This window comes from Falco biarmicus, chromosome 14, assembly GCF_023638135.1.
Source record: "Falco biarmicus isolate bFalBia1 chromosome 14, bFalBia1.pri, whole genome shotgun sequence".
In the NCBI taxonomy this organism is placed as follows: Eukaryota; Metazoa; Chordata; class Aves; order Falconiformes; family Falconidae; genus Falco; species Falco biarmicus.
This window is the reverse complement of record NC_079301.1, coordinates 9,920,070-9,936,676: the sequence shown is the minus strand read 5'-3', so window position 1 is coordinate 9,936,676 and position 16,607 is coordinate 9,920,070. Positions and strand designations below refer to the sequence as shown.

Sequence of the window (16,607 nt, the reverse complement as noted above, 5' to 3'; positions counted from 1 at the left end):
CAGGAGGACAAATTGTTAGCATATACACTACAAAGGAAAGCCTGCCTCAAAGCTTAACTTGTCAATTCAAGATCAGCTCTACAAATTAACAGCAACATGAACTTTTTAAATGAGCACATAAGATATTATTATGAATACGGCTTAATCTGCACAGTTTCTCTACGTTTCAACAAAGAGGGAAAGACTCAACACAACATCCATCATGAAACATCCAGGATAAAATCTGGGGGGGGGTCTACATAGAAAACAAGGTAAAATTCTGAGTGCCAATGTCATTCAATATATAACAGGGTATTTTGCCACAGGGTAGTCTCACGAAAGCAATCCCACCTTATTATCCTCATTTCTCTCACTTACATGTATGCTGGAGAAAGTGGCGATGACCTGGATGTTTTAAGCACAGGAACTGGGAATTTCCAGATAGCAGGAGAGCTCGTTTTCCATTTCAATGGCATGTTGTCACCACGGTACTACAATAACAGTAAACAGCGTTTCCATAACAGACTACCAACTAGGACTTCCATTCCACACACTACTGACACAGCAGTGGCTGCTGCTAAGAACAAGGAAATGATTCTGCCAATGCCCTTAAACCGATGCTTCCAATCTGTAAAACAGGGCTGCAAGGCATCTCCTTTTAAATCCTGCTGTCCCCTAAAGCAATATGATGATTCTATCCTTCTAACTCAACAATAGTGCCACCTCGTTAGGGAAGCGCTGACTGCAGTATATGTTTAAAAAAAAAAAAAAAGAAAGACTGCACTGTGCACACCAGCACAATGCAGCTTTATTTAATAAAAGCAGCTAATTTTTAAAGAACTGTTCCTGATGCTATTGTTCTACCTTAACAGGGACACTGCAGCACTGTACTATAGTCTCTTCCTATTATAACCTCATTTCTGACCAATTGAAGCAGAAAAAAAAAAATGGGTTTCATATGAAAATGAAACAACATACCTACTCAGAATACACTTGTCATCCTCTGAACATTCTTCTTTTGAGCTGCAACAATACAAATGGGATATAAATCTCAGCATAGCCTTAGGCCACGGCTAATAGAGATCAGTGACTAAATTCAGCAGCCTGTTTTCCTCCTGTGCAAGCTCTGACCAAACAATACAAGAATGCCATTATGGAAAAAGCCCATTGCAAAAATCACAGTCCTTCTAATCCATAGCTAGGAAGACAAAATAAAACACAAATCGCTGCAGGTTTCTGCATGCTCTTCTACTAGCTTCTGGTTCAGGATGCTCTCATTTTCCTATTCTCATTTCCAAGGAGGATGAGCAAAATCTCATGCATTTTGCAACATGCTATGGGAACGCAAATATCACTCTGTCTTCTGCAGTAGAGAAGCAGAGAGTAGCACGCTGTTAATAGCAGTCTTTGTAGGGAGGCTATCAAGAATCTAATTCTCAACGCCCCCCCCAGCAGCTCACAAATTGCCTGAAGTACTGACGAAGCAGATGGTCACGCAGGTGTCCATCAGGGACCACTCTGCAACTCTGTGCTCTGCTTGGTGACCTCCTGGGGCTGACAACAGTGGGGAGCATAGAAGGCAACCTATTAAAAAGGGAACAGAGAATTTAATAGCATATCGTGCATAAGCAGAGCACGTTTCTAGGGAATAGAAGGTAGACCTTCAACTATACTGACTCCCTTACAGGGGAAAAAAAAATATAAAATTACTTCTAATGTATTGCCACAGCAGACCAAATCAACACAAAGATGTGTAATCTACATATTTCAGAATAGTCTTTGTACAGAACGACAATTTTTCTGTTCATCAGGACAGCTTAATCCTATAAAAAAAAAGCCAACACCCTGTCACACTACTCAGCAACAAAGAACAGAACCAGGAGCAGGATTCCTGTAAATTTATACACTTTAGTAACATTTAATAACACCGATAGGTTTTCCATAATAGTGAAACATACACTGTTCAGTTTATTTTTGAGATGAAATCACTAGGGAATAATTTCTGCTTCTGGTCATTATTATTGAAAATGTTTGCCCAAAATAGTTTTGGGCATTTGAAGCTGTTACCATAACCACAGGCAAGGAACTAAAATAACCCAGGACGATCAGAGGTGAGGACTAATTCAAATGTCACCTATCTGACAAACAATTGAGGCGCTCTCTCCCATTTCTTTGAAGTTCTAAATTACACATGAGCAGAGCAGCATTAACACAGGCAACAAATTTCACAGAAATTGCTACCCGATTGCTGAACAGACATTTGCTGTGTAAGACAACAGTGTTTATACGTTATAAATATTAAGAAACACTAGCCCTGCAGAGAGCAAGTATGCAGTTTTAACATAAAGAAGTCTTACTTTTAGGAAAAGAATTCATGCATTTACACGCCAACAGCCATGCTCGCCTGCTCACACTGTAAATACCGCGTACAGTCTCACACACACACATAACCTCAGACTACTAGATCATGCCTTCTCCGCACTGAAGGCCTAAAAGTTGAGAGATGTTAGATAGCAGCTATTATAACCACAAAGAAAAACAGCACAATTTTGGATTCATAACACTCAATTTTGCTTTTGCATTTGTCAACCTGCAGAAACTGTCTCAAAATACAATAAGCAAACACTGTTACTCCCTTCCTCATCCCAAGTGCACAGCCAGTGCAACCAACTGGTAACTCATTTTAAATGTGTATCTCTGCTCTGCCAGCCCCAAGGAGCTGATTACACTTTTTTTTTTTTATTAACAGTAGCATTACTAATACAAAAGAATGAGGCTAAGGACAATCAATGGGCCACTTTTTCAGAAGTAACTCTTGAAATACCCTTTTGACCAGTAAAAGAAAAGCCAGCTCCAGCCACACAGTCATTGCCAAGCACTGACTGGTGTTTTAAGTCAAGTCAATCACACCCAGAAACTGGAGTTGCTTCTCACTTCTGACCCCAACAACATCACTCACCATACAAAGCAACATTAGTTCTCAAACATTCATTCTCCTTTAGGTGCTTCTGTTCCCATTTATTTTTCCATTTAATTTACAAGTAACCTAATTAAAAACTTCACAGAAGAAACTGTAACTAAATATTTTTTAAAGTATATGAACCCCAAGCACTGCCCAACTTCACCTCCTCCTAATGTCCAGCACACGCTGCTTGATCAAACACCCAATGTACAAAATGGGGAATTGAATAATTAGTGCCAGGTACTCTAAAAGTAGGCAAATGCTTTTCATTTGCAAAAGGAAAACCACGTGAGAAATGAATCGCCTATCTGCACATGAGAAAAAAATAAATCAAATACTGTTTTCTTCCTGACAGTCAGTTGTGTCTTCCCAGAGAAAATACTACCCAAATGTATTCTATGCTTTACATAAACTATTCCTAAGACAACAGAAAAGTCACAGTATGTTATTCTGCTATTTTAATTAAGATGCCACAATAATAGTTTAGTTACACATTTAAAAATATGGGGGAAATAACCTGACCTCCTGGAGTGTATTGTACCCACTGAATATACATTTTCTGTTCTCGGAATACATCGCTTTGCCATTCAACCCCAAATTAACTCGTTTGGAGGGACAAAAGCAGCATTACAGCTCTGTGCAGAAACCTACTTGCCGAGAAAACAGTTATTGCTAGGACAAGTGTTAGGAAAACACACCAAACTGGAGCTTTGCTTTTCAGTTTAAAACCCTTAAATGCTGAAGTCCCACAATAACAATAGACATTAAACAGCTTCTTGGGACCATTTAAGGTCTTGCTTTCTGGTTTTTTTTCTCACAAGCAAGTTCATGTTCAAGATTAAAAGGATCTAGCACTTAGGACTTGCTTAAAGTTACATTCTACTTACTATCAGTCTCCTACATATCTTCTATTCTATACACAGAAGATGAGAAAGAAGTCGTCCTTTGTTTTTAAAGTAATCATTTCCACGCCAGTATTTCCAAAGCTGCACTGAGCACGTGGACAGTAAGGTAACTGACACAGTAACAAGCACTTCTGCAGAAAACTCCTCCAGAAAGTAACTGAACAGGTGGCATAAGAAGAAAAAAGAGACAATAAAAAGACCAAAGGCAAGATCCCACATTGCCGTTTTACAGACGTGAGCTGTTAGCATGGCCAACGGCTGACTGAGGCTGTACAGCAGTGCAGATCTGATCCCAGAAGAGGAGGTACATTGAGTGCATAACCGAGCAAGGCATTTCTTACTCCTCTTCCTCCATCCCTCACACCAAACCCTGCTTCGCTACAGGCCAACACGCAGGATTCGGCCCCAGGCGAGAGGAGCAGGCACGCAGCACCATACTGCACAAGCACATGAACAAATAACACACAGGACCTCCCCTTCAAGTGTGCTGATCACTGCCATCTTTTCTTCTGCCAGCCCTCCCTAATCTTCCGTGTAGGAATGCAGATAAAACCACTTCCCTTGCGACTGTCTTAATTTTTCTTGTGATACCCTCTTCCCTCCTTTGTGCAACTTCAACGCTAAGCTGCTACCACATTGTTTCGTACATACCAACTGTCAAGATATATGCCTTTGCTGCCTTTCACCTGGTATATATAAAATATATGCCATTATAAAATACAAGCTCGTCTGTTACAACCCAGTATGCTTCCACGTCTGGCACATGTGTACTTCCAACAAAACTTTTAAGCCATCTTTGCATGCCCCGTAAGACTTCCCTTCATCGTTGTTCAAAGAAAAAGTCACAAGCAGGGAGATATATCACAGCCCAGTGACAATGTCAAACTGTACTAGTCTACAAATATTTATTCTCAGCCTTGGAATGCCACATTATTTTTTTCTGTAGGAAAACTAAGCAGAGTAAAAGTTCAGTTCTAGACATGCCGCTGGATTTTTTATCAGTTTACACTCAATCTGTGCAACTTCTTTTTTCTGTCCTTACACTGTAAAAAACAAAGCTGAAAAATATTTGCTCAGCCAAGTGATTTGCTGTGGCTGTTCCACTCCAACAAGCTGCTTACCTCTCTCCTTTCATTCTACTAAGTACCAGAGGAACTGAGAGCACTAGGTGGGAACAGGGTTAAGCCATATGGAAACTTCCTCAAGCCTTGCAAACCCCTTCCAGCATGACCTGAAAAGTCTTCTGCACTTCCAAAGCCCCAGGCTTCTTTAAGCTTTACAGAAAAAAAAAACATTCAGTTACAGTGACAGCATGATTTACATCTCCCATTTTCATCTAGAAACGTAGACAACAGAAAGGCCTACATATTTGTGTTGCAAATTTTATATTTTATAACATTAGACTATTTCCTGCTGATAGTGTTCATATACGAAAAGATGCCACATTCAACACCACAGAAAAACATGTAACAATGGTGGTGGTAAGACTAGTAAACATCTTCAGACTTTTGAGATTCTTTTCCCCCCAACACCTGTGTTCTAAAAATTCATTGATACAAAGCCATGTTTCCATGTTTAAATGGATATATACTGTACTTCTGTAATAGCTGTTTTGTGATATCAGCACTAGCAAAACTCACTCCAAATTGAAGGCAGAAACTCAGTTTCGCATTGGAAGGAAACGTTCAGATCTTTCGTGTTATCTTACAACTACCGACCTGCTGAGCTGATGCACACCGCCACTGAAGACCATTTTGACACAAAGAAAATAAAAAAGAACGCCCCAAATCCCATAAAATAGTCACAAAGCCATGGAGCTCAAAAGCAATTATCATTTCGACATCAAATAATTTCAGAATTTTAAATAAGGCTGTAAAGGCAGAAGTCTAGAAACTGAGTAGGGCAAATAAGGATGTGTAACATTTCTCTTCAGGATCCCTAAAAAAAATTCAGTGGGATAGTTTAGTTTGCTTCCCCTTATTCAGCTCTTTCCCTTTCACATGGATGCTTCTCATGCCTCTACCTTTGGCTTTTCAATCTATTAAACTGCATATGTTCCGATTACTGGAAGAGAATTAAAAGATGGTGTTGACAGTACTGCCCTACATATGAGTCTGGTACCACAATTTGACTATATATCGTGAAAATATTCATATCAAAATTCATATGAAGGGAAAGCAAATATCTTCCTGAAGAGGAAAGCAATGGAAACTAGTGCAGTTATGTTTGCAGTTCCTTCACAGCAACACTGTAACATTCCCCAGATATTGAAGTATAGAAAAAAAATGGCAATATGCACCTGACAGTATTTTTATTGAAACTACAACTTTTCTAGAATCCTCAAAGATCCATCTTACAAAGAAACACCTTTCATTCACATTTTTTTTAATTAAGTTAAGAAATAAGCTTTAAAATAACTGAAGACAGTTCCAAAAATTACACATGTACTTTGACATACTATCTGCTGTGTTGTTTCAAATATTTTTTTATTTCTTTTATAACCGGGGGGGGGGAAGGGGAAGCCCTCAGACAGTAGCTATGCTTTGGGAAACAATTGCACTGTAGACATTAAGATGCACGCTGCTTCATAAATGGAACAGAGATGCTCACAAAATAGTTACTATTAAATATATTTAACTCTTAAATTGGGCTGACCGCTCAAGGAATAATCATAAATTGTAAAGCATAAAGAAGTGAGATAAATTAGGTTTGTAGCCATCCCCTCCTGCTGTCAAAATGCTGTAAGCAACACAGGTTACTGTCTTTATAGCAATGTGTTTGTCCATTTCTAAAACGGGGAAATATTTAAAGATGGGGGGATTATTATTTTGTATTTTTTTTTAGGTTAAGCAGACGGCATATACCACACGTTTAACAAAAAGTACTGCAGTTTGCCATCCACCCACTCAGCATTTTTTCCTGTGTGAGAAAATTGCTGCAGCAACATTTTAGGATGCGTCATTTCAGTAAACATTATTTTTATACAAAAATATACATATGCACACTATATATATGTATGTCTTCATCTATATACACACAAACTATATATATATGTACTATATATACACATTTTTATATATGTATGACCAATACATATTGCCCTATATCTGACACAGCCACTTCCCCTTCCCTCCCAGACGCTCAGTTCGGAAACATTTGAGTTCTCACATGATTCTGAGACTACCCAAATTTATGTTCTTCAAAAAACCAAAGAGGCAGCAGCTGGCTGACTGAGAAGTAATTGTGTTGAGTAATGAGTTTCTCTATTTCATACATTCTTCCAAACCCCACAACCCTGGTCCTTGCAAGTATCATTCATTAGCAAGAAAAATATCTTGATGGTCCAAGCATGAAATTTCCAAAATTATTCAGCAACAGCAAACAGTTAAAAACTCACACCATTTTCCATCAGATCACAATCAGATATTTTAAAAACTCTTTTAAAAACACAACTTAAGTCTTCAGTCAGCTTCCCAGAAACTCACAGGAAAAGGGGACACACACACCAAATCTAATCCTTGTAGTAAATGCACTTTTAGTATTTAGAAGGGTTAATTTATTACAATAATAAATTCAGTTTCAGATACATTTTGTAATTACACAGTCTCATAAATCTCTCAAATCTATTCCTAAGTGTGTGGGTTTGGCCATGGAAGTATTTTTTTATTTGATGCCACTTATGGATGCTCTGCATTTTCTTCTGTTTATTCCTGAAGAGGGCTTTGCTTTAAAATTGAGGTAAGATTCCTACCAAGAAATGAATTCCAAGAGTCAAGATGCACTGTTAACTTAATGACAAGCTACAGGTTACAGTATGCAAAAAAAAAATATTCAGCTTTGTTTAGGCAAACTACTCATACACAGAAAGCATTAGGTAAAATAAGGTCTTAAAACATTTATTAGGAGGTAAAACCAAAGTGACTTAATGAAGGTTTCCAGCTTCTGATCTAAGCCTGTGTACTCTGCTGACAACATACCACTCAGAAGAAATGTTTCTGAATTAACACCAACTTATTCAGAGAACTGTGCTCATCTTTCCCAGGTGATTATATTTATTAAATCACTACAGAAATCTGAATGCACAGTCACAGCAGCCAGATTGACCCTGCTGAAAATAACCGTCTGAAGCAACAGTTATTTTTATTAGGTCAAACTGTGAACTACAAAGAATTTCTTTCTGGACAACTTCTCTACAGCTGTTATGGTCTGTTGGCTGCACAATTTATTTTAGTGAAGTATGCCTAAATACATTTACACATCTGACTCATATGATGCAAATATATTAAACAATTTAGTAATTGAAGGGAGGTTAGGATTGAGCACCAGCCACCAACAACTTCAGTATTTCCTGCACCACAGACAGCAAACTGCAGATTGTGTAAAGTCACGTGTTGATTAAAGCTTTTTGAAAATATCCTTAAAGTAAAAGTTTGTAGGCTGCTTCTTTCATTCTTCCATTATTTATATGCAATCTGTTAGTGATTTTGCATTCCCTAAACCTCACTGTCTTTATCCACTGAAGTGAGTTTTTGTGGTCCTGCACAACTAGGCAAAGCAGTCCCCACAGAAGGGCAGGCCTGGGGAAGCAAGCGTGAAGCACATGGATCACCACTTACTGTTTTGTCTCTAAAGATAAACTTTCTCTGAGCACAGGAATTCCGATGGATCTGATCTGCTAACCCACAAAGTTTCCAGTGGGGGCAGTCCGACATCTTTAGCTGAAGGTCAGAATCCCTCGGGGAAGAAGGAGATTAAAAAGGTTTCTAAAAAGATGCTGATTGCTTCACAACCAGGTTCTCAGAAATTGTGGCGTGCAACCGGGGAGCTGAGAAACAGCAGGAATGAGTCTTCTGGAAAACGACAAAGCTGCTGTACCATGCTGCCCACGGCCACTGCACTGCTGCTGGCTGGATCCCTTTGAGGGGTCACAAAAAAAGCGACACTTCATAGAGTCAATCAATTAGCCATCAGCTAGTCCTAAGCACACAGATACAATTTTTTTTTATGGAATAGCAACTTGCAGTTAAAGTTCAGCTTGCCTTCACACATAATGGTATGTGAAAGGCTTACATACCAACAAGTTCCGTTTACAATTTATCACTAACATTAGTATTTCCCCCATTCAGCATGAAAATAGGTACAGTTGCTCTACACTAGAAAAAGTTTCAAGTCTGCAGATCATTCCAACTAAATGTTATGAGAACAGGTGGAATTCGTACTGAAGCTGGAACAGCTTTACGAGTCATGTGGGACAAAGGGTGTCTTGTACTAATCCCCCAGACTTTAATTTTTTTTTTGTTTTGTTTTTTTTGGCCTGTAAGCCAAAGGTAACCAGGAATCAGCTCCTCCCACTTGACAAAGGTAGGTGTAGTCCAAAGACTCCTTCCAAAAGACAATGTGGGGGACCTCCCTGGTTTGTTTGCTCAGGATCCTCCCTCCCTCAGCAAATTAAGCCAGTGATAACCTCCACGCTACTTGTTCCCAAAAGGAAAGCAAAATCAAGTAACTGGGTCTCTCATTTTGATGCTCTTCCATTCCCAACAGCAGCAGTGAAAATTGACAAAAAATATACACTTTTCACAGGTTCTTGCACTTGGGAGGAGGCCAGGAGCAAAGACACTGAAGATGTGTGTTTGCATCTCAAGAAGATTTACACCTCAATGGTATCTCTAACCATCCTTGCAATCTTAAGTGCATGGAGCAGCTTTAATTGCAAGATTTCTGCAGAGTTCAATACTACCTCTTCAGAAGGTATCTAGTCATCTTCTACCATAAAAAGGTTTTCTGTAAATTCCCCCTGTTGAGCTTTGTTACACAAAGGACCCAAAAGGCACAGCCTTTAACATTCAGCTGAATGGGGTGTAGGGAGGGTGTAAAAATCAGTATGTTCACGTGACAGACTTAGCACAATCTTAGTGGTTATTAACATTTACAAAAAATACATGACTTTCAAAATTTATACCTTGCTTACATTTTGATTTTTCTAGAAGATAAAAAATTATCGCAGAAATGACACTTCATCTTATACAGTTCCATTTCTCTGAAATACACCATTATACTCTACTTCTAATTCAGCAAATGTCAAAATTCCTGTGTAATAATGAAATTATAGAAAGAAAATTACAAAGTGCTTTCTTCTTTAGCATCTATGTGAATATAACTTTAGAGAAAACTGTACATTTCCTAGGCAAAGTTTCAAAAGATGCAAGTTATTTTATTCAAGTTTGTTATGGTGGGCAAACTATGAACTCATTTCCAAAAGCAGATTTGAAATGACAGTTTTAACTTACTTAGTAGACAGGAACAAGTTTGCAGGTACAACATCCCTAATTAGTGACAACACAACCACCCAGATAATTTAGGGTCAAATCAGGACATACTGCTTGGCATAAAATAATTGTACGTAGCGAGAAAAGACTAAGCGAGCTGATTTTAGAAAGGCCCACAGAAGAATGGTAATCTTATTTGAATTTTTAAAAACTATGAAATATTTAAATCAAATAGTTTAGTCTCCTGAATACAAACCTTTATTTATATAAAACTTCTGACTCCTAATGAAAACTGAAGTTCAATGTTTTCAGAAACGTTCATGTAGCAGCTTCTACAGGTCCCACCGCTGAGCCATTCTACCAGCACTACCACACACCCATGGCAGTTTTTGAGATCTTTATAGTGTTGTAGATGTGACCACACCACCTCATCCTAGCAAAGTGCCCTTCAGAAACACAGAGCTGGGGAGGGGGAATAAATAAATTTTTAAAAATCAGTGGAAGACTGCACCAGAGGTGGTCGAAGGGTCAGCCCGGGTGACAGCTACCAACAGCTGAGCCGCACCACTTCCCCACCACCCACCCTCAAGCCAGCAAAAAAAATGTGTCTCAGTTCTGCAAACACCACTAGACTTGTATGCAAAACAGTCACATCACTCATCTGTGCTGCTCCAGTGAATCACAGCTGGCTCAGGAAAGGCCACATTACAGAAAAAAAAAGATCAATAGATGAGCATGGTATAGAGGTCCTTGGGATGAAATGGCATTGCACAGCTGTGACGTGTCAAAAGACTGCACGAAAGTCAGCTAAAATAAGAAATATTTTTATTTTAGAGCCTTCTACAGTCATCTACTTTTCTGCACTTGAAAAATCTTTCCGATTCATACATACACAACACCAAACAACTGTGATAACTTTGAATTGGGACAAGCCTTTCTCTGGAACAGTTCAAAACAAGGCAGTGGTAGTTCAGGTGTTTGCCTGCCAGAGGGAGCTGAAGGAAAGAAAAAAAAAAAATCCCATGTATCCCATTATTTCCAAAGTTTTGGTTTTGTCCCACACCAATCAATTTAACTATTCAAACCAAAAAAGTTTTAATGCAAAATCAACATTTAATGCATGGCAACACTGCACAGAGACTAAGTTTCCAGTTTGCCAGAATGAAATACATATGATGTTGAAAACAAATTCTCATTTAAATGCTTATTGGTCTTTTTTTGCATACCCTTTCCACTTACTACTTAAAACACTTAACATGGGTACACCTATGAATCTGCACGTGTTTATAGAGTTGCTACAGCATAAAACTACAACTTGTTAAGTTACTATATCAATAATTTATTCTTGCATAGCACCAGCTAACCTGAAGAGCTTAACACAGACAGAAGTAAGTCTCATTTTGCAAACTGGTAAAGCAAATTATCTAAACAATGTGTTCATGGAAAACCAGGATTCTGTAGAACAGTTCAGGAAAAAATTCCACTGCACACATGATAGAAGACCCTTTCTTTCCATCCTGCACTTCAGTTAACTACTTTCAAATCCAAAAACCAGATCTAAAAGCCAGCATGAATCCCATCAGATTTTTCACATTTTGAAAAAGAGCAGAGTGAGTACATCTTTGAATAGCTCCCTTAATATTTAAAGGCTAAACTGTTCCAACTTTCCTTTGATCAAAATTTCACCGCAGCTTTCAAATAAGCTTAGTAGAATCCCGTGTATTACTTCCAATCAAAACACTTTTAGGAAAATCAGTTATGCCACCTTCTGGTATTCATAAGAACTGCTCTACAAGACAAAGACTAATTTTCATAAATACCCATTTTAAATGGAAAAAACCCAGCACAAACAGAAAACTCAATTCATGCAGAAGACTGATGCAAAATACGACTGTCTTAAGTGTCAGTTGATTTGTGCAACATCCCTAGCTTGGACTAGCTTGTGCCCAGCCGTACAAGTTCCTAAGCCTGTAGTACCTGCTGGCAAACACAGCATCATTCCCTCAAGTTACCTGGTTTGCGACGGGAGCTGTTCTGCACTTTGCCCCATCTCACCAGCTATAGCAAAGGAACTGGAAAAAGCAGAGTGTGAAAAGGATGAGCAAGCCTGTGAAATGGCTTCTGTAAGAGGAACAACTTGTAGATTGGACTTAACAGCACAGAAGGCAGACGGACAACAAGGAATACATTAGGAGTGCACAGCGTCACAAAAAGAATGGTAAAGGTATACAGGGAGTCATTACTCATCAGCTCGCCGACACAATAAAAAGAAAGCTTCAAATGAAACTAGCAGATATCTGGAGAAAAAAAATATAAGAAACTTCTTCACGTAACGTGCTTCAGCTATCACTATCAGCTTTCCAGTTACCATTTCTCCTTACAACACAGATTCACAGAAGTAACTGTGAAAAGTAATTAAAAAAAAATAAATGGTTTGTACTGAAAGGCACAGCAGGTGACCCAAAGCAGAGTCACATACAAAGCCAGTAACCAAATTTCTCCAGCTTTACCTCCCACTTCCAAAGTGTCATTAACACTGTCCCAGGACAGTGTTATACAAGTGTATATAAGAACTATAAACACCCTTCTTTCTGTATCATACCTGGATCTATGCAATATAATCTGTACTGCTAAGCACACAAGGAAAGAAGAATTTAAGATGTAACTTCATTTCAGTAATTTTAACATTTCCAACCCAAGCCTTCAATATAACACCATTTCAAGATGTCAAATTTCCACCGACAGTTTCCCAAGCAGGAAAAGGAAGAAAGGTGGCATAGAATTAGGTATAAAATAACATTAATCAATTATGTGGATAAATGACTCCAAGTGCGTCAACTCTGATGCTCCACTGTTCCTCACATGACAAACCTTAACAATTCTCCAACTTTAGACAATCTTTGACCCACAAATTAGAATTTCTGGCTATAATTTTCCACTAACCTTGGACTACTAAAGTTTAATTACATGAATTTAAAATGTGATTAGGAAGTTTGGTGTAGGTATCACAGAAACCCACGACCATGCTCAGGTACTTACGTACAAGTAGCAGAACCAACATAAGACACAGCTGAAATACAAGGACATCTATAAGCATCCCCACTTACTTATCACACCTTCCCACAAGCCTTTGCATATTCTTTCAGCTATATACATATTCAGCTCTTTGCAGTATGTGTCCCATTTTATAATCATTTTCTGGATTCTAAACAAAGCAAAACTTATGCGTTAAGCAAAGATTTGCTCTAACGTGTTCTTACAATTAATGCTTTTACTCATTCTTAAGTTCAGCAGTTTGGTTTCTGGAAATGCTGTAATTATCATTTTGCCCACACCAGGCAGAATGATGATATGCAGAAAGGTATACACATACCACGAGAAGTACAAAACATTATTTTCATCACAAACACCACCACAAGTCATGCTGTAACACCACTTTATTTGCCTGAAAGATTTTCCAACAACCTCAAAAGTCACCAATAACACCAAAGTTGCACAGTAATATTTGAGAAGAATCACGATAGTAACTCAGACCAGGCATAATGAGACTGTGGCCACCTGAACAAAGTCTTGCTGCGTATTGCACAAAGTGTTGCCTGGAAAATGCAATGCTACAATCCCACATAATGAAGTGTTAAAATAATCAAATTAAAAAATAAAGTCAAGCACTGCTGTCAGTCATGCCTGGACTGCTCCTGTCTACCCATGTGTTTACAGTCATTTAACTGCCACCGAAGAAATGCTTTGCTAAACTGCAAACATCTAGTCACTCATTTGGAACAGCAATTCTAAATTTCAAACCTTAAACTGAAATCATTTCTGGTGTCTAGCAAGTCAAAGGTAATCTCAGATGAACTCAATACTTTCATGATACTACGACCCTTGAGAGCTGAAGATTTTACAGCCTTCAAATAGCATATAATGGAAATATGAAAAAGCGGCAAGATTAAATCTGGGGGCACCTGGGAAATCTCTAATGAGCCAGCCATACACTACTCCAAATCCAAAAAGCACAGGGTACAGCAGTCAGACAGATTAGGAAGCGACGAAGGCAGGGCAATATGCCAGGTATTTATTCAATAGGGTCAGCACGGAACTTGAAGCAAAACGCAGTTGGTAGCTCAAGATAAGATGAACGTTTGCCACAAGAGTCTCTGTAAACACTGAAATAAAAACTTTCCAGTGAATAATAAACCTATGCAGAAACCAACAGTTACAGTAACTATTAGACCACAGGAGTTTTACATAAACACTGCTACAGAAGAGTGTTCTTTCTTTAGTACTTCTCATCAGGTTTCTGCAAACTTCTGTTCTGGCTCACATCCTGAATCAAGCAACAACACGCACAAACATACCTTTTTCTTTGGTTCTTTCACTTAAGTGGAAACATAAGCAAAATAGGAACATCTTGCTGTGCAAAAAGCAGCTGCTGGGGAATTTTTTTTTTTGTTGTTGTTGTTATATGACAAAATTGTGCTGGTTCCTGAAATGTGCTTTCAGGGATTTTGAGGGAGAACAATGGCAATACTCAATTTAAACACACAATCCTGATTTATTAAAAAGAAAAGACCTCTTTGAAGACTACCAGGGTTGTTAAATAATTACATTCAATAAACAGTTAAGAAGTTGTCCAGGATTCTCAGCCCTCACATCAAACACCTCAGTGCAGAGTAACTAAATCTAGCATTTTCAGATAAGGAGACTATTTACGATTACCTTTTATCAACACTCTAGAAGAATGCACAAGGCGCAGCGTGACTAAATTTTTACCTCATTGCTGTAATCCAATGAAAGCATACAGAATCTAAAGGGCAAAAGTAAAACTAAGTAAAATTATTGAGCCTTAGCTTTCCATTGTTGCATGCACATAATAAATTCTTTTTAATAGCAAATTCCAGTAATGTGATTCAGTTCATTTACCCCCCTTCTCTCTCCCTTTGCTCCCAAGTTCTGCATTGTAAATGGTTTTCTAACCCAGCACGATAACTGTCCAGAGAACAAGGCCATTCTGTTCTTAAACAACACTCCTCATTACTCCTAAACCACGCATAGCAGAGAGATGGCTAGTCTAAATTCAGATCGAGCCAGCATGCATCACATAATTACTGCTCATCAGCTGACGTCTTTGTCACACCCCACGAAACAGAAAAGGATTTCCGGCTGACAATGACAGACCAGTGATGTCCTGGCAAAGCCCCAAGCAAAGCCCCAGACAGACTCCTATGTATTTAACTATATGGGCCCAGCTCTAATTATCCAGAAACAGAACTGAACAGTCACATTGGTGCTCTAATTACTCGGGAGACAGAACAAGAGAGGAGAAAAGCGCACTGTGGGAGAAAAGAGGAACCCAGACAACAGCCAAAGATGCTGCTCTAGCCAGGAGAGAACAGCTTTACAAAGACTGCAAACTCCTCTGCTTCAGTTCTCATGTTCTGCTGCACTCCCACATTGCTCTGACTCACTCAGGTCACATCGACCCACATTTAAGCAACTGCGAAAACAGATTTGAGATCCTTGTCCAGCTGGGGTACTGAGGAACTTGCTGACTTGTTGATACATGACCTCTGTGCTCCTTAGGACAACAGAAGCACATTGACAGCATCTGAAGATTTAACACATTCACTTCAAATTATATTTCATTCCAGGTCCTTGGCTGATAGTCCTCCACCTACCTGGCTGTCAGCTTTGACTCAACTAGCCTTTAAGAGGTGAGCTGGAGCAGAAGAATGAAACCAGAAGTCTGGAATTTGGAACAGGGCAGTTGCATGCTGAAAATGTTTGGAATCCAACACGATGGAGCTGGATGTGATAACATAGCTTGGGAAGATGGAAGGAGATTAACAAAACGCTCAGGTTTCAGAAATGTCTTAGGAAGGTCAGGCATAAATATATGCACAACGTTGTAACAAGGCAGAGTAGTGGTAATAGTTGTAGATAAGGATTTTCCGTGATGGAAATACTTGTACATTTTAACAGTGCACTATTATCTTCAGTTGTTAAATTTACTGTTACCTGCAGGAATCATACCAATATCTGGATCTCAAATTTCAGTGTCCATCTGTTTATGGGATTGGTAGTCACCAGGCTGTAGAAGAACACGCTGTCTGAAAAAACAAATTGTTTTCCTCAGCAGCCTTCACTGGTCCTGCAGAATACTTATGATACCTCTGAAGACCATGTCAAAACTTAATAGTTGCTTCAAATGTCACTGTGCAGGGCAGGACACTAATGCAAATATAACCTAACACTTCTCATTTTCACAAGTTATCCTTAACAACATTAGCTAGCTTGAAGAGCAGCTCATTTAAAATGAAAAAAAAAAAACAAACAACAAAACAAAACAAAACACCAGTTTCAGATGCAAATCCTACAGATCTCCCCATACGGTGAACACCCAAGCAAGACTGGGTATCCTGTTTTTCCAGCATAGTTTCCACCACTGTGCAATTATTTTTTAAGATATGCCTCATTTTACATCCACATGAACTA

General features: G+C 38.7%; 1 protein-coding gene across 13 annotated transcripts in view; it reads right to left on the bottom strand.

The window, feature by feature from the left end:
• The window catches only part of KLHL13 (kelch like family member 13), an 84,597-nt gene that overhangs the window by 35,700 nt on the left and 32,290 nt on the right, over nt 1-16,607 (bottom strand). Inside the window, exons 1-2 of one of the 13 annotated variants that reach the window (XM_056359708.1) lie at nt 958-1,082; nt 358-470 (exon numbers count right to left, since the gene is read on the bottom strand). The exons of 11 other annotated variants lie outside the window; for them this stretch is intronic. In XM_056359708.1, the coding sequence (XP_056215683.1) occupies nt 358-455 (98 nt within the window). In that variant the 5' untranslated portion in view covers nt 456-470; nt 958-1,082. Of the gene's footprint in view, nt 1-357; nt 471-957; nt 1,083-16,607 lie in introns of those variants that run through there. One more of the 13 variants, XM_056359718.1, reaches the window with a different exon arrangement.